The 24,004-nt window shown below is 45.3% G+C and overlaps 1 protein-coding gene across 8 annotated transcripts in view; it reads right to left on the bottom strand.

Annotated features, from left to right (window-relative positions):
• ESRP1 (epithelial splicing regulatory protein 1) overlaps positions 1-14,957 on the bottom strand; it is a 52,880-nt gene extending 37,923 nt beyond the window's left edge. For 7 of the 8 annotated variants that reach the window (XR_012644164.1, XR_012644163.1, XR_012644162.1 and 4 more), the window contains exons 1-4: positions 14,771-14,957; positions 14,305-14,433; positions 13,363-13,476; positions 8,766-8,880 (exon numbers count right to left, since the gene is read on the bottom strand). Coding sequence is in view for 5 of the 8 variants with exons in the window: in XM_074985695.1 (XP_074841796.1) it covers positions 8,766-8,880; positions 13,363-13,476; positions 14,305-14,433; positions 14,771-14,902 (490 nt within the window). In the remaining 3 variants the exon portion in view is untranslated. Of the gene's footprint in view, positions 1-8,765; positions 8,881-13,362; positions 13,477-14,304; positions 14,434-14,770 lie in introns of those variants that run through there. The other variant, XM_074985698.1, reaches the window with a different exon arrangement.
• Positions 14,958-24,004: the final 9,047 nt, after the last annotated feature.

Below are 24,004 nucleotides of genomic sequence, written 5' to 3' on the forward strand. Positions count from 1 at the left end.
TGAGTAATGGACAACACCCAGCTTACAACTTGAGTGAACTTTGCAGTGAAGCTAAGTCCTTAAGAAGTGCTGTGAAACTGGCCCAACAACATTGGATTTAGAGTTAAGAGCGCTTTTTGCTGTTTGTTTTGCTATTTGTAAATCAAACTATGGACAATATACATTTTTGACATCACCGTTGCAGTTATGGCTCTGAATGTGTGTGAGGCCTTCACCACTACAACTTTAAAGAAACAATTTTTTAAAAATAGAAAAAAAAATCCCACACAATATTTTTCATTACATTTTGGATTAAAATTCTCATTACATATACCCACTTCTTCCAAACTACCACTATTCATTATTGCGTAACTTCCCCCCATTGAAGAAGTATCCAGTGTAATATTTTAATCTGGGAGAGAAGAAAGACTTTCTTTTAATGAAAAGATCAGTTTAAGAGTTATCCCAAATAATTTTTTTACTCTAGAATTTCATCTCACTCTATGTTATGCACCATTACCTCGTGGTTTTAGGCTTAACTTCAGGATTTTCATATCATCCCTACCCAAACAAAATTAAAAGAAGCCTCTTTCCACTTAGAATGTGAACAAACGGCTTGTCTACGCTGGCAGTTACTGCACGGTAACCTTCTTCTTTATCGACACAACCCACCCCCACCTCCAAGCACTGCCAGTTACAGTGCTCTGAAGTGCCAGTGCGGATAGTGCTGCACTCCAAGTGTTGGGAGCTATTCCCCTCGAGGAACAGTCTATTTCCATAGTAGAGATGAGGAAGAGCATGTTTAAAGGAAGTCTTAAGCCTTTCCTCTGTGGGCATACGGAAGTCCAAAATTATCTCCAAACAATACTAGTGTAGCTACAGGATCTATTTACAAGGCAACCACGGATGCACTGATACTTTAACCGGAGTGAGAGGCAAAATATAAGTGTTGTACTTGCACAAAAACAAGACAGAGCCAGTTACTCCTGAATTTTACTTCCCCACTCTAACACCAACTTACTCTGTAGCTTTGAGGGAGAGTTTCTACAAACATTCTACTTTTAGGCCCATTTGTAGAGAGAGGTCATATGCAGTAAGCTGTTGAGTAAGACTAAGCATGGGGAAGGAGGTGATGGTAGTAGGGAATGAACCTGTCTCCCGTTCCCATTCTGCCTTTTTCTTCAATTAGCTTGTCCCACAGGGCTTTCAATATTGCCACTTATCCACTATCCCAAAATTTGTCACAACATGATAGTTCTTCAGAAAAGCCACTATAGTTGAGGGAACAAGGTTCTCTGAATACTCCCAGACCTAAATATACTGAGATTCCAACCTAACTTCCAGAACACTGGTGTTTGAATTGCAGTACAGGAGCCTGAGGACTTAGGGTTTCTCCAAACAAATAAAGGAGAGCTAGATGGAAGGATGTCAGTACCCTCAAAACACACCTCTGTGTTCACTTCCATTGGAACAGAGAGGTAGCCAGGTTAGTCTGTATTCTAGCAAAACAAACCAGCAGCCCTGTATCACTTTAACGATGAACAAAATGATTTATTAGGTGATGAGCTTTCGGGGCGCAGATGCACTTCTTCAGATCAGGTCTGCCCCATGAAAGTTCATCACCTACTAAATCATTCTGTTAGGCTTTAAAGTGATACAGGACTGCTGGTTTGTTTCACTGGAACAGGGTCAGCTTTGATCCTCCCTCACATATCACATGGCAGACGTACCAGCCTTCTCCATGAACAGTGGCAGAGTAGGCAGGTCAACACTAGAGCCAAAGGTTGAATTAAGGTATGCAATTCCAGCTATGTCAATTACATAGATGAACTGACATAACTTAATTTGGGCCCCTGTGCAGTCTCCACTAAGGGAGGTGGACAGAAGCGCTCACTCCCGTCAACTTTCCTAACTCTTAACAAGGGACAGGAGTACTGGCACTGATGTCCTGTAAGTTCAGTTTAGCGCATCCCTACCAGGTGTCCTAAATCAAACTCCAGAAGATCAACTTTGGTAGGGTTGATCTTTGCTGTAGTAAAGATGAAGCCAGAGACAATTTTCGGAACTGCTGAAAGAGACCGCCAGCTATGAAATGCTTCAACAATGTCACACACATCTTCCAGTGGTCCATCTGCTCAAATTCAGGTCAACTAATGTACAGTAAACCCTCAAAATGCGCAATTTCAAGTTGTGCCTAGCTCGCATTAACAGAAGTTAACTTTCATTGCAACTCAAGATCCCACTCCCGCCAGGCTGGCTCAACAACACCCCCCCACCCTGGTTCAAACACCCGGCAGCCTGGCTCACCGCGCATGCACAGCCACAGCTCCAGCTCACCACCACCACCCCCCCAGTTCAAACCCCATGGGGCTTGGCTCGACGCCCCCAGGCATGGCTCTGGTTCAACCCCCTCACCGCCCCAGTTCAAACCCCACCATGTGGCCCTGGCTCACCACTCCCTCCCCAGTTCAACCCCCACCCCGTTGTTCAGTCCTGTCCCCCCCCACCCCCCGACAGCCCCAGATCAATGTAACCCCTCACCCTCGTACCCCAACCCAGGCTTAACCCCCCCCCAACCCCCTCCCATGGCCCCAACCCTCCGCCAGGCTTAACCTTCCCCAACCCCATGACTTACCTTTGAAAAGGAGCTCCTGCTGCTTCCCCGGCTGCGGAACGTATGTTCCGCCAGGGAAAAAAGCCATCCCCATCAACTCATGCAAAATTTGAATTATATGCGGGTGCGTGGGAAAGCAACCCTCGTGTAACTTGAGGGACTACTGTCCTGTTCCCTTACCAAGGGCCCAAGGGGCAGAAGGGAGAGACAAATAATTGGACCTGCAACTCTGCACTCCATGTCACACCAATTCTCCCTCAAATTTAGCCCAACTGCTCCCTCCCTGACAGAGGGGCAGACAGGCCAAAATTGAGTGGCACTGTGACCCTATGTGCCCAGGCTCTGCAACCTGCAGCTCCAGAGCCACATACACACCTCTTTAAGGACTTTTGTGGCTCCCAACACTAATTGCAAAAGAAAAAACCCCTCCTGATTACTGTTGATGAACAGTGATCACCTAAAAGCCTAACAATGAACAACTCATACATAATTAGCAAACAATGTGATTTTGAAACAAATCTCCCCCTTTAATACGTGCAGCGCATTGTGGGATGCTACTGCATCTGTGTTTTGATCACGTTGCTAATAAAGTCTTCATTTTCAAAATCAAAAGGAACCTTGCGGCATTCCAGCTGTGAAGGGGAACATGCATTTTAAGAAAAAATTGAAATTAAATGTGAAGTAAAACTGGCATAGTTAAAGTGTATTCAGGAGTAAACATTGGGAAGATAGGAGCGCGCATGCGCGCGCACCCGCACCCACACCCACACAGTGACAAAACAGAATATTTAGAGAGTTTGTGAATGCCCTGCAGTAAACATGTACTGCTTTACAAAGCCTTGTGATTGTGCTGTTCTTCAAACAGGGGTTACAAAAAGTACAATTTGATGTTATTTATTAAGGACCATCTCATACTGAGGTGCATTGCAGCTCTTGAATTACTGCATTTTTACTAAATTAAAAAATGGCTCTTGCTATATTGGTTGCTTACTCCTGCCATATGCCAGTTCAAAACTCCACTCAAGTACCTCCTGGCTCCACTCCTAGAAGGGTACAGGGCTCCAAAATGCTTTTAATTGGCACTGTTGCTGCTACCCATTCCACGCCATCTGAACCAATTAATTGCATCACCAACCTAGACTTGGACATTTAATTTTTTAAAGCTAAAATAATGAGCCTAGCACTATACATTTTAATCGTGGGTGGTCTCTAGGCACTACCACAATAAATGTTATGAATAGATAACTTGCATGGGTGAGGAGACTATTTAAGACGAAAACCTCTCTGAAAACTGAGTTTCTAGTTACTACGTAGCATTAGATGAAGCACAACTATGTACAGCTTTCAAACACCATTTCTGCCACTATGATATCCAGATTACATTCATCATGTACTGATTTTTCATTGTTTCATATATTTTTATATCCCAGATTCACAGAGCAACAACAAGATGGTTTTTTCAAAGTATTAGACTGCTTACTCTTCAACATATATTTCTCAGGTAAGCAAGTCCTCCTCCCACTAAGCCCAGAAAGAAGCAAGAGAGCTATTCTTGCTCCAGTTATAACCTTCATTTACTTGCCATTTAATGGCACGCCTGATCTTTGGGCAAAGGAGTATGATCTAGGAATAGTCATGCAAGCTTTATTCATTTCACCCGCAAGGCATTCACAACAATGAAAACTGGCTTAGCAAGCTTTTCAAATCAAGAAGTGCAGTGAATTAGAGAGGTACAGAGGTGCAAAACAAACACGCCCTGGCCTTCTGTATAGTTGCATGAGTTGAACAAAATTCGCTGATTAAAATCAGGAGTCTCTTTCTTAGCAGGAATGTGCTCACTTCTCTTATGGCTTTTCTGTGGAATTAAATTTTCCTGTTATTGTTACACTAATTATCTCTCTCAGTTCATGTTAAAAAAAAAAGTTTGCCACAACACAGCAAAACATTGCTTGATTCCCTAATAAAACTGGCAGAAGAGACGTCTAAGAGAGATTCCTAGGTAGGCAGTACCTGTTCTTCCTCAAATCCTTGAATTGGTGCTCTAAAAGTACCATCTCTATTTCCCTTCCTTCGCATCACAGCAGCCATTCTTGTTTTAAAGAGAAATACTTTGCATTTCCACTGGGGAAAGTGAGGAGAAAGAGTGCTTCCCCTGCACGGATTAGAATTTTTTAAACCTGAATTTCCCACCCCACCACTACACTTTTTTTTTTTCCCCAAACCAGACACTTTGGGTATTTTTAGCTGATGACATTGGTTATAAATGTGCTCTAAAAGCAAATTAAGCTACCCAGCTATTCATTCAGTTTAATATCTCTGTACTGTTTTCACAAGAAGTTGCCTTCCCTGGAAAAAAATGTGAGCAAGCATCATAAAACGCTGTTTAACATGAGCCTACTTATGGTTAGCTGAAGAGAGACAATGAATATACTAACCACCACCACCACATCACATTGTCTTACTCAAGTGTGTTATACAAGTCACCCACACAAGGTTAAATTGTCCATTATCCTGTATCAAGTGCAGCCACACTCGTGAGAATGCACAAAGGTACCATTCTTAGTAATAATATTACCACACAGTTCTCTTACTTCCACAGATGTCATATCTCCTCTCAAAAGAGTCTCCCACCAATCTATAAAATGGGGATAATTGAGGCAAAGAAAGATCAGGACAACAGAGAATTTGGATTAGAGTATTTGCCTGATATATTCAGACTGTGCCCCCTCTCCCCTTACCAAATGGAAGATAATCCACTGCTTTAAGAGCAGAGAGACTGGGTAAATTCTACAAGAGTATGCAACATTTTTGAAGTTTCATTTCCAACGACTTCACATTCAACAGCTCTGGCTTTTCCTTTAAAGGCCTATTTCAAATTTGTGGTCCCTTTTTTCCCCCCCAGAGTCTGCCTACCTTTATGACACAACTTGCTCTTATTTGAAAGGAAGAGCCTAATGGTACCAATTCTTTCAGAGAAATGTGACTGTAAGTTGGTAATGAGAATGGAGAAGTTGTTTAATTGTTTATTGAAACTATTTTGCAGAGTTACCAGCCATCAATTAATGACATTGGTGTCATAAGCAAGCAACTTCTACACTATTTTCCCAACAACAGGAAATGATTATATGCAAAACGTTTTTACCAGTTTCTACCACTATTTTAAGAACACAAACACTATCCCAGTCTGACAAAAAATGACAGATGAGAAAGGCCACTCTGTAACTAATTAAGCCAGTTACACAAAAGAAACACCACCACCAGAACAAAATCCATTCTCCAGCCAAATGAAGCAAACACAGACATGACTATTTTAGCCATTTCTTCATGTAAACAGAACAGCACAGGTTCACAATGAGAAGTCGACAATGCAGACAGCCCTACAAATCAGTCAAATAATCAGGCACCAGAGACAACACTGCCACTCCCCTCCCAAACAAGTGACTAAAATTTTATGTTCAGAGAGAGAGAGAGATGTGCAACTTATCTATTCAGTTCATAGCTCAGGTATACAATAGGCTGTTTTGTTGAAATTCCACTGGGGAAAGTAGCAATGAGAGCTACAATACAGGCCTTGTGTACTCTGCGGGTGGTAGCTATACCACGGCAATAAATGGTGCTGGTGGGATGCAGCAGGGAAAGGCTTCAGCCATGCCCCATGGCTGGAACCTTTCCCCACCATCTCACCCTGGCCTGGGTCTCACTATGGTAGGGAAGGCTCCAGCAATGGGACCATAACATTACTAAAAATAGCAGTGTAGATGAGGGATACACAGCTTAGACATGCAGCTATGTACCTAAGGCTCTGGTGGGTCTTCAGTCTATTTGCTTTAGTCTCTTACCAGCTACACTGCTATTTATACCAACAAATATTAACCAAAACACCCACAATTAGGGGGCATACAACTTCAGTAGATTACACCCCACTGTTACATGTAGATAACTAAGCTTCAGGTAAGTCACTGGAGTTGTGAGCACCATGCCATCCAACCCAGATCAGAGTAGGCATAAGAGACATTTAGAGGCCAACGGCCATAGAAATATTTTAGTCAAATTCTCAGCATAAGATTTATTATTGTCTTCCCAATATTATGAATGCCCTTGTGTCTTGGTCAGTAACACACAGTTTGGGTCACTGAATCTTTATCCTTCCCGTGGTTGGTCAGAATTTTTGGTACTCAAAGGTAAGTGGAAAGAGGTACATCAGACTTCTTACCCACCAGACTCTCACCTGTGCAGTCTGTTTCAAGTGCTTTGTACAAAAGACACAAGTTGTTGACTGTTTAGGGATGCTGCAATAAACTTTAGACTAAGCTCTTCGAAGCAGGGACTTTTCTTATGTTTGCTAAGAAATACTTAGCGTATTTGCTGAGATGAGTAGTAAAAAAAAAAAAAAAAGGGACACCATTATGCCTAATAAATGGCAGAGATACTGCATCTTAACAAATCTACAGCCAGATTTTTGCTTTAAGGTCATGAGATAAATAAAGCACATCCTCCCTTAGCATAAGTGATTTTTTTCCCCCACTAACTACTTGACACCTGAGCTACTTTCAAGCTTTGGATTCCACAATTAAAACATTGACAACAGCAACTACTTTATGCACTGTTGCTACATAGTCATGGGCAAGAAACTGCAATTATTGCCTATTTTTATTTAGGCTGTACGATCTCTGATGTCACGGAGTGGCAGGCCAGCTTTCATGGTAATGAATGTACATCTACAAGAGGTGTTTACATATGAAGCATAACCTAAACCAACAGTTCCTGACCAATACTTGTTTTGGCTTTGAAAAATACAAGTACTTTGAATTCATATCATTCCTGACAAACCAGGTTTAGCCAACTCCCTTTGACTGTGTCATTCGAGGAGCGAAGTGCTTTCTACTTCCAAGTTACAAAACAAAAACGTATGCAGGCCTAACAGACTAGCCACCAGAGACAGACAAGAGGAAGATTCTAGCTAGCAGACGTTTTTGAAGGCCAGGTTCTGTTGCTATGGATTATCTCCAGTGCAGACTGATCATTTAAAAAAAAAACAAAAACAAAAAACAAAAAACAAAAACATATATCTGGGTTAAGAACTATATTTAACTGTAACAGAGAGATACCTGTGTTAGTCTATATACTATCAAAACAAAAAAGCAGTCCAATAGCACTTTCAAGACTAACAAAATAATTTATTAGGTCGTGAGCTTTCGTGGTATAAACCCACCTCTTCAGACCATCTGGTTTGAAGAAGTGGATCTATCCCGTGAAAGCTCACCACCTAATAAATTATATTTAATTGTGCTACTGGCTACTTCAGAACGGTTTGCGAAAGCCTTTTTAGCCACTGTATGCCCAGAGATGGAGAGAAGACGCTGAAGTGACAGGATTCCTAGCCTAACTGCAAGCTTAAGGATACACTCCAGAAAATTTACATGAAACCCGTATCTGGAAACCTCTGGTATTGAAAGCAACCCTGTTTTCTATTCAAAAGCTGAACAGCACAATAGTTCAGAAATGCTCCAGAAATTAAACTGAGGTTTCACAACATCCATGATAATCTAATATCTGCCAACCAGGATGAAAGAATTGCTATGACAAGCACGCTGCTAACATACAAATTTTATCTCAGTGTTTTCCTACATGTATTTTTAGTAATGAGGGGTCTAAGTTTATTAAAATTTGACATTAAACAAGACACTAAGGCAGTGACTGGTAACAGCAAAAGTCAGAGGTTAAAAAAAATTAGAGAAAAAAAGGACAAACTTTAGTTTCAAAGTCTCTTACAGGCTGTTCAAAATTTTGGTAAGGCATCCCAAAGTTTTGCACAGCTACCATAGATAGCAGGCATGTTCAGTAGGATATCCAACAACGACACAATGTTGTTTACTATCAAAACGAAAAAGCAGTCATGTAGCACCTTAAAGATTAACAAAATAACTTATTAGGTGATGATGTGGACCTGTCCAGTGAAAGCTCATCACCTAATAAATTATTTTGTTAGTCTTTGAAGTGCCACATGACTGCTTTTTTATTCTGACAGAATACAGAATAACACGGCTACCTCTCTGCCATTATTCAATGTTGTTTACTGTTTGTAAATGGGAATTATGAACACTCCTGTGCTGTGTTTCTAGAAGTACTAAGCTGCCATTATAAACCAAATTACAATGTTTAAAAAGGATACATTCTGTCATAGCAGCAACATCCAGTTTGTCAACATCAGACGCACTAGGGCAACATTTCTTGAACTCTTTTCGCAGGTCAAAAAAGGAGTAGAAGCATTCAGGCAATAAGATATTCTGTAAGAGGACACAGAAATGACTGTAAACCAAGGTGAATCCAGCCTACTTTCTCTTGCATTTTCACACTCTGCAACCAAATAGTTTTCATTCATCTGAGTATATTATAGCAAACATTTTTAAAAGGTTTCTCTCTCAGTGACGAATATAATCAATCTTTTACTCAATAAGCCCGTTCCCTTTATTTAGTTAGAGATATTAGTTTGCTTTACTGAAAAAGGGAAAAGCTTTTTGCTCCTTATTAATAATACTACAGATTCTGTGTGACATCAGATACATATTACTACAATATACCTAACCGTTCTTGGTTCCAATTTGCATTATTTGGTCCTGTCAAAGCAGAGGGATAACAGCTCAATTGCAGAGCCAAGGAAACTTGTAGAACACATTTTAAATTGTATATAGACTGGGCATATTCAAAGAAGGGAAGTCAGTCTATTTGCAGCGTATAATTCACTTCAAACAGTTGTTTTGGTATTTTAGAATACAGACAACACAGGTGGCATCTACACTAGCAAGTTCTTTCGAAAGAAGGGGCTCTTTTGAAAGAGCCCATGGAGCATCTACACACAAAAAGCTTTCTTTCAGAAGTAAATCGAAAGAATGCAGTGTTCCTTTTGAAATCAAACTTTCTTTCTCGTTTCAGGAAATGTGCCCCCTTTTGAAAGCTTCTTTCAAAAGAAAACATGTGTAAATGCTCCATAGGGCCCCTCTTTGGGAAGGGCAGTCTTCATTTTTGATCCTTGGCATGTTTTCAAAAAAGCAGATCATTCTTTTGATCCACTTTTGTGTGTGTGGATGCACTCTTTTGAAAGAGATTATTTCAAAAGATCTCTGTAGTGTAGATATAGCCACAGTGTTATGTGGTGTAAAGGTTTGTCGGTATGTGCTTGTGATGTATGCATCACTAATGAGCAGGGAAGCCAATAGTGAGTTTATACAGCTAATCTCACTTAAAAGCCAATAAGCACCATTATACACTATTGCTATACACGCACAAACTCACATAGTTTTGTTTAATTCTTCTTCCTATGGGAAGAAGGCAGGATCCCTTAATACCACAAACCCAGCTGGACAAGGGAAAGAAAATGAATGCAGGGTAACCTCTAAAAAATAACTTTTTTATATACATAGAAGTATCCTGGTTACAAGTCCAACATCTCAAACACTGAGGAATATGTGCGCTGCGCATTCCACTGCAACTCTCTTTCCCCTAATTGTGTGTTCTACCAAGTTTTAGTAAGAAGGTAGGCTGGGGGGTGCAGCCCAGATAGGGGAAGTCAGTCCTGAAATCTGTCACTGGTACATGACTGATTATTGCTAATCCTTTTAGTTCAAGCAAATTGTATTTTATTTATAGGTAAGGGGAGACATTTCACATCTGGAGGAGGAGGAGGAGGAGGAAACTTGAAAAAAAATACAGGAAGTTAATTAGAAACTTGGCTGTCTTAGAGATTTGGAAAGTCTGAAGTCATCCTAGAAGGGAGTGGTTGGTAACAGACCACAAGTGGGCTATCACAGGTATATAACAAAGGTTATTATGGGAATAGCATCACCAACTATGCTTTTGAATCACCAACATGCAAGAGATTCAATAAGCAAATGGGGTGGAATGCAATTTAGATTGTATTGTGTTGACAGTGATTTTTTTCAAGGGATACAACTATCTGGTAATAAGGAAGTATCTATTCCAAATGTGTACCTATGACGTTTGATTCATTCAGAGTTCCAGGACATTGTTTTACATGTCTGAAAAAATTAGTTCAGCTTCTGTTTAAGTGAAATGCACATAGAAGATTGTGATTACACTGATACAATGCAGAAGCACAGAAATGAAGGGCTTATTGAGCTGGGGGAAAGGATGGATATTTAGTAACTTCCTTGCAAGGGCTTAAAAAAAAAAAAAAAGTTCATTGAAAGCTATTAAGCTCCGAGACAAGAATCGTTAACGAGCATGGAATAGCCTACACATGTAAATTCCATTTTTTGTATCTCGCTGAAAAGTCAGTATGTTCTGTAATCATAAGCTTCCTTTTTTCTTTCAGCTATTTATTAGGTAATGCTTCTTTTCCAAAAGTCAAAGAAAAAAATCCTTGCATAGACAATTCAGTGGCCAATTTGCGTCTGAGTATTGTGTGTTGGGGTGAGAAGGTATATGGGGGAGTGCTGATGGAAAGAGTTGCTTTTTGGCTTTGGAATATTAATAGGTATTATGTTCATGGTGAAAACTCCATCCATTTTCAGATATTTGGCTTGCAAGTGCAAGATCTGCAGATGTTAGAATGTTATTTTCTTGTACCAACTCCACCAGCAGGGAAGGGCCTCACATGACAGTTTTTTTTGAGAGCGTGTGCCCAGCTGCCAATGCAAGGAAGAGACGGTACTATCTTATTGGGGGCCTCAAGTAAGAATATTCAGATTCCCGCCCCAACACACAATGCATAACAGTGAATACCACTCACCCACTCAAGCTGCTCAGGGCCCTCAGCAATTGCTTAGTGTGCTAGCACCAGCACTACACAGCTCAAGTAGATGCAATTTTTCCTGTTACAGAAGCGATGAACTACAGGTCCTTCTCTCAACTGCAACATGCTTTTTAAACTGTTACCCGGGCTCTTATGAAATAGTTCAGTTTTTACATTATAAAATAAAATGTCACCTTGCCCCCTGAAACTCTTATGCAGATCGTCAAACTTTTTTCTTTCCCAGTTGTGGTTTCATGACACTTCAGTTCCTCCCGCTCTATTCTTAATCATTCAGTATAATCTGAAGCTGCCTATGCCATAACACTCCGAACGTCGGGGCTGTTAAAGTGGTTCATAGTGGACATCCAAGACAGAGGCATTTAAAAGCAATTACAGGTTTCACCTCCCTGGTCCAGCACCCCTGGGATCTTAGTGACCCTGAACAAGGAATTTTGCCAGACCAGCGGAGGGTAATGCTCACCCACACTATTCCTTGCTGCTCCCACTGGCCTGCCTCTGGCTCCAGCCCTACTGCCCTCTGTGGGGCTACTGAGAGGCCAGCTTGGTTTGCCCTCCTGCTCTGCCCCTCTGGTCCAGGAGCATCCCTCATCCTTCTGGACCAGAAAATGCCAGTTTTCAGAGGAGCAACCTGTAGTAATTTTTCAAGGTTTGGCTTTGGTATACACTTAGGCTTTAATCTCAACATTTTGTTATCCACAAGAAAACCACAGACTGCCACTAGCTTATAGATAAAACTAAACATACAGTCAGGGTAGAGCAGATTTCAACTTACCAGCTATTTGCAGTGAACAACAACTGAAAACCCTAAATAGAATTTAACTCTATTGGTCTATATAGTGTACAGATACATAGAAAAGTGTCAGTCTTCCCCTCAAAAAAAGTTTCACAAATACAAAAAAAACAATTTTCAGAGATCCTGCATTTTCTTATATTGAGGTAGTCTAATTGAATGGTAGAGGAAATGCATAAAATAAGTACATAGTAGCAGCAAATATTACATTAACAAATTATCTGATATTAGCAGTAAGATTTACTGTTTTACTAGCATCATACTTTCAGCCACATAAAGAAATAAGACACAGAAGAGAATGAAATGCCTGGTTCAAAAACATCCATGTAAGACAGAAGACTGTAGTAAATCTGAGCTTGATTCTTAGAACACCATTAGTTTTTAACCATCCTGAAACACAGAACTGTGCTTTAATGCACTGCAGGGACAACCTTATTATAACGGAGGTCTGTCTATACCACTGCAATTCTATTGGCACTGAGAAGGCAGGTGGGGACTTCCACGTCTATTAATAATTTGGTAATGTTGGACATATATCAAATTATAGAAAATGTGAGGCAGATGACCTCAGACCAGTGTTTGACTCCTTACAAATACCGACGAGCACCATTATCAGAGGGCAAAGTGAGTATTGTGTAAAGAATGAGTGCTCATCTTTAGATCTGACTACTTCAAAGTTTCAAAACAACATGTACAAAAGTAATGTTAATTGTAAATTTTTCACAAAAAAAAACCTGTCAAGTCCTACAAGTGAGTTCTTGTATTAACCCTTTATAGCAACCCAAGGGCTTGTGTGTATGGGAAATATCAGTATACAGTAAAGGGTGAATTTAAACTGCTGTAGTAAAACTGATGTGACTCTTGACGTGGACACTCATTCTAGTGCAATGGGCCTTTTTCTGTTTTAGCTTAAACTGCTTCCAAGCTACATAAACTAAACCAGACAAAGGCTTTATTACACTGCAATAAGAGCATCCACATTAAGATTTGCAATTAAACTGCTGTACCGCTATGCCGTAAACAGGTGTACCACTAACTGGAAAACACTGACAAACCTCAAGAGTCTAATAAGCTAGAGAGAGCTCAACCTGCCAATCTGCTATGAACACACCAGCCATATTGGGCATCATAAAGCAAACAGATGCTGATCAATGCTGCATTAAAAGCCAACCACCACCACAGTCTTAAGGAATGCAACCACTTTACCTTTTTAGAAGCTTCAGGATGCAGAAGTTGCCTGATGTGAAGCGGTCCGTCTGTACAGAGACAGAAGGAAGTACCTACACCAATGTTCAGTTCATTGCTTACAGACTGGTTAAACTGAAGGTTGAAAAAAAACCAAACAGCACAAATTTATGAACTGTTATTAAAGCTTCATTGTAACTTACAAATCATTAAAACTTGTTGAACACGAAAAGGGAAATGAGTTCAAGTCTATACAGTGCTCTTAACAGGAACCAGGGCACATTGCTCCGATTTAAGCCTCTAAATCCTTTGGGCAAATGTTCAAAGCTGCTGAGCCATCACAAATGTGAGTAAATTAATGGGGATTACAGGTGTCCCGCACCTTTTAAAGCCCTTCCAGAGTATTTAGGTGCCTCAAGCCTAACTTTAAGCATCCTCCTTTGACCAGTTCTGTTGAACTTTTTAGACTAAAGCTCTTGGCAGAGGCTGGGAGTTGAGGGCCATTGGGGTGCAGCTCTCACCATAGCGTGAGCACTATTGCGCCAGTACCTTATGGGCCTCCTGGTTATTAGAAGCAGGCTGGTGGCTGTCTCCACCCCGCTCAGGTGCAGAGAGGCAATGAAGTTTAATACAAAAAATTCAAGGGGTGCACTAACCCCCAATAAGCCTTCACTGAAAGGGCTCTGGGGGAACCACGGCGGGGTCACTCCCAGCTTAACTTGCTGCTGCCCCAGTGGGAAAGGAGCTAAAAGCCGCCTCCAGCTTTCCAGAGGCTGCTGCTCCCCCGCCTGCCTCCTCCCCGCACGCGTGCCCCAGGCAGACCCGGCCGAGAGGTGCCAGGCACTCCGCGGCGGGGGGCGGGGACCCAGCAGCCGGAAGGGTCTCTCTGGGGCCAGGCTCCCTGCCGGGGGGGAAGGGAGGGGGGTGGGAGGCGCCCCACAGACGGCGCGGGGGAGGGGGCACCTGTCGCAGGGCTTGGTCCAGCGGCGGGGCTCGCGCCAGGCTCTCCGCCTCCAGCTTGGTGGTCTCTTTGCACTCGTCGGTGAGGTCCAAGCGCTCGGGTCTGACCAGCACTTCGTGCAGCGCCCCCGCCTCCGGGGAGAAAGAGGTCAGCGCCCAGCCAGCGCCCCCTCCGCGGCCCCCGGGAGTGCAGGGCGGCTGCCTGCCTGGGGGGGGGGGGGGGGGGTTGGTCCCGGGGGAAGCCGGGCAGGCTGGGGGTTGGGTGCTGGAGCGCTCCGAGCTGGCCGCCACCCAACACCGCCTGCGCCCCAGCCAGGAAGTGCAGCTCCTCCTCCCGGCCGGCAGGGTCCAGCCCCTCACCCCGGGCTGCTGCTCGGCCAAGGGTTTTACTCCCCCGCAGCCCCCTGCGGGACGCGCCCGGCAAACCCTGCCCGCCGCCTCCCCTCCCCTCGGGCCCGCCTCCAGGTACCTTCTTGCGGGTCAGATCCACCACTTTCCACACGAGCTGCACCAGCTCCTTTTCGTCTGAGCCCAGCCTCGCCCCTTGCGCGCCAGCCGTAGTCCCGAACAGCACCACCAGGTAGTCAAGCGACGCCGTCATGCTGATGGCCGGGGGAGGGCAAGAGCCCCGCTGCCTGCACAGCCGGCCACGCACCCACCCCACACAGGAAGAGACCTGCCCCCCACCCCGCGCACACCTGCAGCCCCTGGGCTCTTCCCCGCCCCCCGGAGACCTGCTCAGCAGCGGAGGGGCGGCTGGCGCCCCCTGTTTGGAGCTGATCGCTTGAGTTGGGCACCTGGTCGCAGGCTGCGCCCTGGGGAGGCGCGCAATGGCTACGAGCCGCTCTTTTGGGATGTGGCTCTACCTGCGGCTTTCCTTCCTTCCCTCCCTCCCCACGTGGTGCAGGTAAGAGACACCTGGCGGAGCCCGCCCATTGGCCCCTTCAAACAAGAACGTGGCAGCAGGAGGGGAGGAGGCAACAGCCCAGGGGGTAGCAGCTGCAGGAGGAGAAAGAGGTGGTGGATGGGGCAGCTAAAAGTGGGGAAGCAAGAGGGTGAAGGGGCAGGAGCACAGCGAGACGGGGGCAGCCAGCAGCCACGGAGCAGATGGAAAAGCAGAGGTGGGCCCAGGAGAAGGGGAAGTGATAGGAATGGCAAAACTTGGGGGATGCAGAAAGCAGGGGGCCCCCCGGGAAAAGGGTGGCCCTTACCTGAAGGTAACAGGGCAGGAGGAGAAGGTGTTTCCTAGCTAATGATAACGTTGCCTGATGAGATCAAGGCATCTTCTAGTGCCCAAAGAAGCAGTCAAGTAGCACTTTAAAGACTAGCAAAATAATTTATTAGGTGAGCTTTCGTGGGACAGACCCACAGCCATACCAGAACAAAGACTCCTTTGAGTCTGTTCTGGTCTGGCTATGGTCTGACAAAGTGGGTCTGTCCCACAAAAGCTCACCTAATAAATTATTTTGTTAGTCTTTAAAGTGCTACGTGACTGCTTTTTGTTTTGATAGTGTATAGACTAGCACAGCTCCCTCTCTGTTTCTGCCCAAAGAAGCTGAGACCTGGCTGTGTCCAGCCCCTCAGTTGCTCTGCCTGGTCCTGGCAATGGCCCCTCTCCTTGCTGCAAGTCACAGGTAAAGCCAGAGAAAGGTGCACAGCTATAGCACTGATTTGCGATCACTGGAGCCCCAGTGCTATTGTTTTGGGGTTCAAGGAAGAGAGAAGGGAGGGTGGGGTGTCCTGGTTGGTTGTGTGGGTCACCAACCTATTGACCCCCCTGCAGGAAGATGAAACTCCAAGGCAAGCTGCATTTTAAAGAAGCCTGGTTCCATGGTATAGGGAAATGAGCTCTGCTTAGGCTTTGAATGGGGCAGGCGAAATGGGCAGTATGGTTCGAAAGGGAAAAAGTAGTGGATTGTGGGGAGTGGAAGGTGATGATGAAGAGCAGGCAGGTAGCTGGAAGGAAAGGTGATCACATGGAGCAGACAGGTGCCCCAGAGGGATAGGAGGGAAGCTGGGAGCGGCAGGGAGGTGGATGGGTGGAGAGCTGGGCAGATATAGTCGCTGGTGGGTGTGGAAGAGGGTGCACCCATCAGGCCCAGCTGGAACTTGTTCTGTGCAGATGCAGTAGAAGGAGCTGGCAGGCAGTTTTCTCCTGATTTCTGAGGAGGGAGCCCAGCAGCAATTCAGGGCATAATGCACACTTAATTCGCTTTTGAACATCTCCCTGTCCCTTAAAATGTGTTCTGTTCCAGGGTAAGAAAAGGCAACAACATTGAAAAGACTCCATCAAATCAGTGCTGCAGCCACCTCAGCTGTGCTTTGAGTTCAGCAGGCACCTCTGGTGCCTGAGCTGTCCCTGCAGCTGGCACTTCCTTAACTTTCTGCTCATATGACCTCTGCTGCTCGCCAGCAACCACCTCTTGGAAGAGTGCACATTAAAGCAGGTGGGATGATTGTACTACTCCAGCTGGCTGTGATCCTGAGGAGGGTGACAATGTCTACAGGGAGCAGACTGGGTTAGACATAGTGTTGTCTTCCACCAAACAACAATTACATTCCATGGAGTGGTTCCAGATTGTCAGTCATCCCTTCAGGAGACCCAGCTGGCTGTCTTCTCCCACCCCCAGAAGCATGGGGCTGCTAAGGAGACTGGAGTGAGTAGAGAGCTGCATAACTGACCTTCTGATCCCAGTGTAGACACCTATGCGTGGCACATTGTGTCAGACTAGAGATCTGACTACTCTGAAAGGTCATTTATGAGAAAGCTCACTTGCAAACTTTTTCTCACTAAACATAGCAGATACCTATTTATACTTCTAGAGCAATATTTATCCAAGGATCTGAAAGGACTTTACAGTAATTCTTTAATTAACCCTCCGTTCCCTTTACACAGACAGTATTTTTTTTTTAAGTTCTGTAGAACATTTTAACCAGTACTGAAATGCATCCAGGGGGAGGTTGGGGTAGGGAGGGACAAAAGGCAGCTGTTACACAATAATATTACACACTATTTGGGACAGTAAGAGAAAGATATCTAAATGGAACTAATGGCTCCAGGCAGATAGTGCCTTTCTTACCAGTGTCCCTTCTATCACTTAGGAATTATTATACCCTTTTTAAAATATGTAAACCTGAGACACCAAGGCTACGTCTACACGTGCACGCTATATCGAAATAGCTTATTTCGATGAATAACGTCTACACGTCCTCCAGGGCTGGCAACGTCGACGTTCAGCTTCGAGGTTGGGCAGCACCACATCGAAATAGGAGCTGCGAGGGAACATCTACACGCCAAAGTAGCACACATTGAAATAAGGGTGCCAGGAACAGCTGCAGACAGGGTCACAGGGCGGACTCAACAGCAAGCCACTCCCTTAAAGGGCCCCTCCCAGACACAGTTGCACTAAACAACACAAGATCCACAGAGCCGACAACTGGTTGCAGACCCTGTGCATGCAGCATGGATCCCCAGCAGCAGCAGCAGCAGCAGCAGCAGCCAGAAGCCCTGGGCTAAGGGTTGCTGCGCACGGTGACCATAGAGCCCCGCAGGGGCTGGAGAGAGAGCATCTCTCAGTCCCTCAGCTGATGGCCGCCATGGCGGACCCCACTATTTCGATGTTGTGGGACGCGGATCGTCTACATGTGCCCTACTTCGATGTTCAACTTCGAAGTAGGGCGCTATTCCCATCCCCTCATGGGGTTAGCGAGTTCGACATCTCGCTGCTTAATGTCGATTTCAACTTCGAAATAGCGCTCAACACGTGTAGCCATGACGGGCGCTATTTCGAAGTTGGCGCCCCTACTTCGAAGTAGCGTACACGTGTAGACACAGCCCAAGAGGTAAGGCTGGAAACTTACACACAGTAGCAGTTCCAATGGTGCTAATTCTCTCAAGCCCTTTACACATCTGCTTCCTTAGTTTCAAGTGCTTGGGTATCAAAAGGACATGGAGACAGAATAGGCTTCTTGTATGAGGAGCCATGTCTTCAAGTTTGAGTCTTGTGCTGATAAGGCACTAGGATTCAGGTTCCTCTTCCTAGGTAGCTTGATCTAAAGCCTTCTGAAGTGAGTGGTGACCTTTCTGTGGACTTCCAGGGGGTTTGGAGCAGACTCTTAGGCCTGATCTACACCTGAAATATGAATTGATCTTGCTGTGTTGCTCAGTGGCATGAAAAAAAATCACACTTGGGAGAGAGAGATGTGGGCAATCTCACTTAGGTCCCAGTAAAAACAAAGCTAGGGGGATGGAAGCATTCAGCCTAGCTAAAACCTTTAGAAAGGGTGGATTTTCTCCAGTGACAGATAAACTCCTTCAGTCACTGGAGCAATTGTCTGCAAAGCTCTGCCACTGCAGCACTTGTATTAAGTTTACATATACACAAAGGGACTTAGGCATTGCAGTCACTAACTTTTAGGTACCTAGGAAATGAAACAATAGGGGGATATACAAACCCTGTTTTAGACACACCGAAATACCCTTTACAATGCATGAGGAAAGCAGATGCCCAAGAATGGGATGTACAAAAGTTGTCATACTGGACAGGAAGCCATCTCAACTAGTCAGGGGAGGCAGAGGACAGAATAGTGGGTCTTAAGTCCTGCCCCTTTCAAGAGTTAGGAACATAAATATGTCCTGCAGAGCAGTGGTCACCAACTGTGACAGACCGGTCGTTCGTAGGGAGTCTCCTAGTCCATCACAATCTTTGGTGGTGGAGCAGGGCTGCTGTTATGGCAGGCTCCCTGCTTGGCCTGGTCCCATGCCACTCGCTCATTCCTGAAGTGACCAGTGCAGTCCTGTGTGTATGTGGGATAGGAGGGGCAGGAGCTTTGGCTTGCTGCTTCTGCCTGCAAACAATGCCTACTATAGCTCCCATTGGCTGGCTGTGGGCGATGAGGGGGTGGTGCTGGCAGAGAGGGCAGCACACAGAGCCACATATGCCTTTCCCCACATCCACAGGGGCCCATGTGGTGTGTTCACCCCTTCCAAGAGCAGTGTGGGGACAGGATAGGCATGGATCCTGTCTCAGTCTTGCTGTGCTGCCAACTAGGAGCCACTGGCAGTAAGTGCCAGCTGGTGGGAGGCTGTTCCCTAGCACCTTCCTGTAGCCAGCACAGTATGCCCTTTCCGGCAACCCAATTCTCTGCCCAAGCCTGACCTCCATCCCAGAGCCAGCAACCATACCTCTTCCTGCATCCCAAGCCCCTGCCCTCACCCCAGCCCAGAGCAACCACCCCAAACCCCCTCCTGCACCCCAACCTTCTGCCCCAGTCCTGAACCCCCTTCCAGAGCCAGCATCCCTACCCCTCTTGCATGCCAAGTCTCAGCCCCCTTGCAGATGGGATACACCCTCTCTTGCACTTTGAACCCCCTCCTGCATCCCAGCCTCGTGGCCAGACCTGGCATCCCATACCTCTTCCTGTACCCTGACACCCCACCCCAGCCCAGCTCTAACCTCCTCCTCAGATCTAGCACCCCGTACCCACTCCTGCCCCCAAAATGCCTGGCCCAACCCTGAACCCGCTGTCTGAACCAGCACTTCATACCCCCTCTTGCACCAGCTGCCTGAGCCCTGTGTCCCTTCTCAGAACAAGTATTCCATGCCCTTTCTTGCACGCTGAACTGCCTCCTATATCCAACCTACTGCTGCAGCCTGGTGAAAGTGAGTGTGGGATAGAGTGGGGATGCAGTTAACAGAGTGGGACTTTGGGGAAGGGGCAGGGCAAATCTTGAATTGCCCTTAAATTCAAAAAGCAATTTTGGGCATAAGAAGTTTGGAGACTGCTGCTGTAGAGGTATCCACAGCCAGAAGCCTATCCTGGGGTCAGGAGGTGTAGGTGCCCAAGTTATTTCTTTCAAAAAATGCTGGATGAGGAGGAGATGAAGGTGATGTCTCCCTCTCTTAATGCTTTTAGCCCACTGGTTAGAGCACTCATCCCAGATGAGGAAAACTGATTCCGTTCCCTGCTCTCTGCCTGAAGGGAGAGAAAAGTTTTAAACAGTGTTTTCCTGCTTCTCAGGGTAGTGCTGTGATCACTGGACTGCAGAGTCAATTTCACCTCATGATTAAAAATGGCAGTACTGGGTCAAACCATTGGTGCACCTGGCCCAGTTTCCTTCCTTTTGCCAGTGGCCAACACCATGTGCTTCAGAGAGAATGAACAGGGAAATTATCAAGCAATTCATACTCTGTAGTCTGCTCCCAGCATCTGGCAATCAGAGCCTTAGCTGTCCTGGCAAACAGGTCACCTCTTTTTAAGGTGACCATCTGTCCCATATTTGGCAGCACACCCCCGTATTTGGGACACCAAAAAGGTGTCCCTACTTTTTTAAAAGGGACTAATTGTCCCGTATTTGCACACCCACCCCCGATGATCTTTTCCACCAGCAGCTGGCTGGAGAGCACGTAGGTCACTCCCACAAGCCTCAGGGAAGTGGGGGGGTGAGGAGGAGTGTGGGTGGCTGCTGCATCCCTGCTGGTTTCTTGGGGAGTGCTGGGGGCTGATTCTTCCCTGGGCTCCCAGGGAGGGCTGGTGGCTGTTGCTTCCCTGGGGCTCGGGGAGGGCAAGCGGCTGCCACTTACCCAGGGCTCCTGGGGAGCACTGGGGGCTACTGCTTCTCCCAGCTTCTGGGGTGGGCTGGCGGCTGCTGCTTCTCCATGGCTCAGGGATGGTAGGCAGCTGCCACCTCCTTCCTAGCTCCCCAGGGCTTGGAGGAGCTGCCCTCCCACCCCATATCTCCCTGTCCTGTGTTTGGGAGAGGAAGATATGGTTGCCTTACCTGTTCTCCATTAATTTACCTAATTCTTTTTTGAAGTCTGTTATATCTTTGGTGCTCAGAGCATCCCCTGGTAATTAGTTCCACAGGTTGACTATGCACTGAGTAAAAATGTACTTCCTTATCATCATGTGTATTATTTTTGTTGTGTCCATCTGTCTGTCTGGGCCCTGAATTTCTACAGTATTCTACAAAGTTCCACAGGATACTACCAGGTTCTGTATCGGAGGGGTAGCCATGTTAGTCTGGATCTGTAACAGCAACGAAGGGTCCTGTGGCACCTTATAGACTAACAGAAAAGTTTTGAGCATGAGCTTTCGTGGGCACAGACTCACTTCATCAGATGCTGGTCTTGGAGATCTGCAGGGCCAGGTATAAATTAGCCAGAGCAAGGGTGTGGATAACAAGGTTAGCTCAGTCAGCAAGGGTGAGGCTTACTACCAGCAGTTGATCTGGAGGTGTGAACACCAAGGGAGGGGAAGCTGCTTTTGTATTTCGTCAGCCATTCACAGTCTTTGTTTAAGCCTGAGCTGAGGGCGTCGAATTTGCAGATGAATTGTAGCTCAGAAATTACTCTTTGGAGTCTGGTCCTGAAATTTTTTTGCTGTAGGATAGCTACTTTTAAGTCTGCTACTGTGTGGCCTGGGAGATTGAAGTGCTCTCCTACGGGTTTTTGTATATTGCCATTTCTGATATCTGATTTGTGTGCGTTTATTCTTTTACGTGGAGACTGTCCAGTTTGTCCGATGTATATAGCAGAGGGGCATTGCTGGCATATGATGGCATAAATTATATTGGTAGATGTGCAGCTGAATGAGCCCACGATGGCGTGGCTGATCTGGTTAGGTCCTGTAATGGTGTTGCTGGTGTAGATATGTGGGCAGAGCTGGCAACGAGGTTTGTTGCATGGATGGGTCCCTGAGTTAAGAGTGACTGTGGTGCGGTGACTGGTCTGCCTCCCAAGGCCTGTGAAAGTGGGCAGACCAGTCCTTGACCACAGACAACCTACCAACCTGAAGCAAATCCTAACCAGCAACTATACACCGCACCACAGTCACTCTTAACTCAGGGACCCATCCATGCAACAAACCTCGTTGCCAGCTCTGCCCACATATCTACACCAGCAACACCATTACAGGACCTAACCAGATCAGCCACGCCATCGTGGGCTCATTCAGCTGCACATCTACCAATATAATTTATGCCATCATATGCCAGCAATGCCCCTCTGCTATATACATCGGACAAACTGGACAGTCTCCACGTAAAAGAATAAACGCACACAAATCAGATATCAGAAATGGCAATATACAAAAACCCGTAGGAGAGCACTTCAATCTCCCAGGCCACACAGTAGCAGACTTAAAAGTAGCTATCCTACAGCAAAAAAATTTCAGGACCAGACTCCAAAGAGTAATTTCTGAGCTACAATTCATCTGCAAATTCGACGCCCTCAGCTCAGGCTTAAACAAAGACTGTGAATGGCTGACGAAATACAAAAGCAGCTTCCCCTCCCTTGGTGTTCACACCTCCAGATCAACTGCTGGTAGTAAGCCTCACCCTTGCTGACTGAGCTAACCTTGTTATCCACACCCTTGCTCTGGCTTATTTATACCTGGCCCTGCAGATTTCCAGGACCAGCATCTGATGAAGTGAGTCTGTGCTCATGAAAGCTCATGCTCAAAACTTTCCTGTTAGTCTATAAGGTGCTACAGGACTCTTCGTTGCCGTACCAGGTTCTGTGACATTCTGCTTCCTTTCAGAAGGTTCTCCCATATTCCCCACCAGATTCTGGAAAATTCTATGATGTTCTACAAAATTCCACAGCCAAATTCTTCAGTGTTCTAGAACATCCTAGAAGATTCTGCCACATTCTACAGTGCTTCATGCAGTGTTCCCCAATGTTCTGTCAAATTCTACATTGTTCCACAACAGTATATACAAGTGTGTCTATATATATATAGGTCAAGTTCCTGCAGAAAAGGTATACAGTGTCAGTTCACCACGTGACCATAGGCAAATGTTTACACAGCAATGAATGCATACCCTTCCACATTTAAAAATGAGCATTGCAATGCTTGATGTCAACAGCGTGCAGCAATGGATGAAGACATCAGAGATGCAACAAGGAACAATGCGCAGCAGAGGAATGTCAGCCATGTGTGGGAATGGCTGAATCCAGCAGAACTGCTGCTAGAGAGAGATGGGGAGCAGAGAAGTGACAGCAACATCAGGTTTCTGTCTACAACTTTATTCCAGCCCAACTTCCACTTCTGAGCAGATCTGCAATGAATCCTCTAAGTCTTTGTTTTAAACCTGCTGCCTATTAATTTAACGGAGTGACCTCTCATTCTTCTGTTACCTGAAGGGGCAAAAAGTATTTTGTTGTTCACATTTTCTACAACATTCTCTTAGACCCATGGTGTCCAACCAGTTCTGAAGCAGTAGCCGCTGTAGTGAACTAGACACGTTATTCTGCAAATGTATTTATTGTTCAAGCCAACTAGCTATACTCAACTGGCCAAATGGCCATGTGTAAGGTGGCTAGCATGTTGGACGTCATGTGGCCTTAGACTCTTTTTCAAGATGAACAATCTCAACCTTTTAACCTTTCTTAATGTAGAAGCTGTTCTAACAGCTACTCTTCTTTGTCACTTTTCCATTTTTAATTTATTTTTTCATCTGGGATGACCAGAATACTCCCAGTATTGAAGATGCGGGTATACCACAGGTTATATAGTGACATTATGATATATTTTATCTCATTCATTCCTAATATGCAGTTAGGTTTTTGAGTTGGTGTTTTCAGAGAACTATCCACAATGACTCCACGATGTCTTTTTTGTGTTGTAACTGGTAATTTGGATCCTATCATTTCACATATATAATTGGGATTGTTTTCCAATGTACAATACTTTGAATTTA

Source organism: Carettochelys insculpta, chromosome 2 (genome assembly GCF_033958435.1).
Source record: "Carettochelys insculpta isolate YL-2023 chromosome 2, ASM3395843v1, whole genome shotgun sequence".
Classification (NCBI taxonomy): domain Eukaryota; kingdom Metazoa; phylum Chordata; order Testudines; family Carettochelyidae; genus Carettochelys; species Carettochelys insculpta.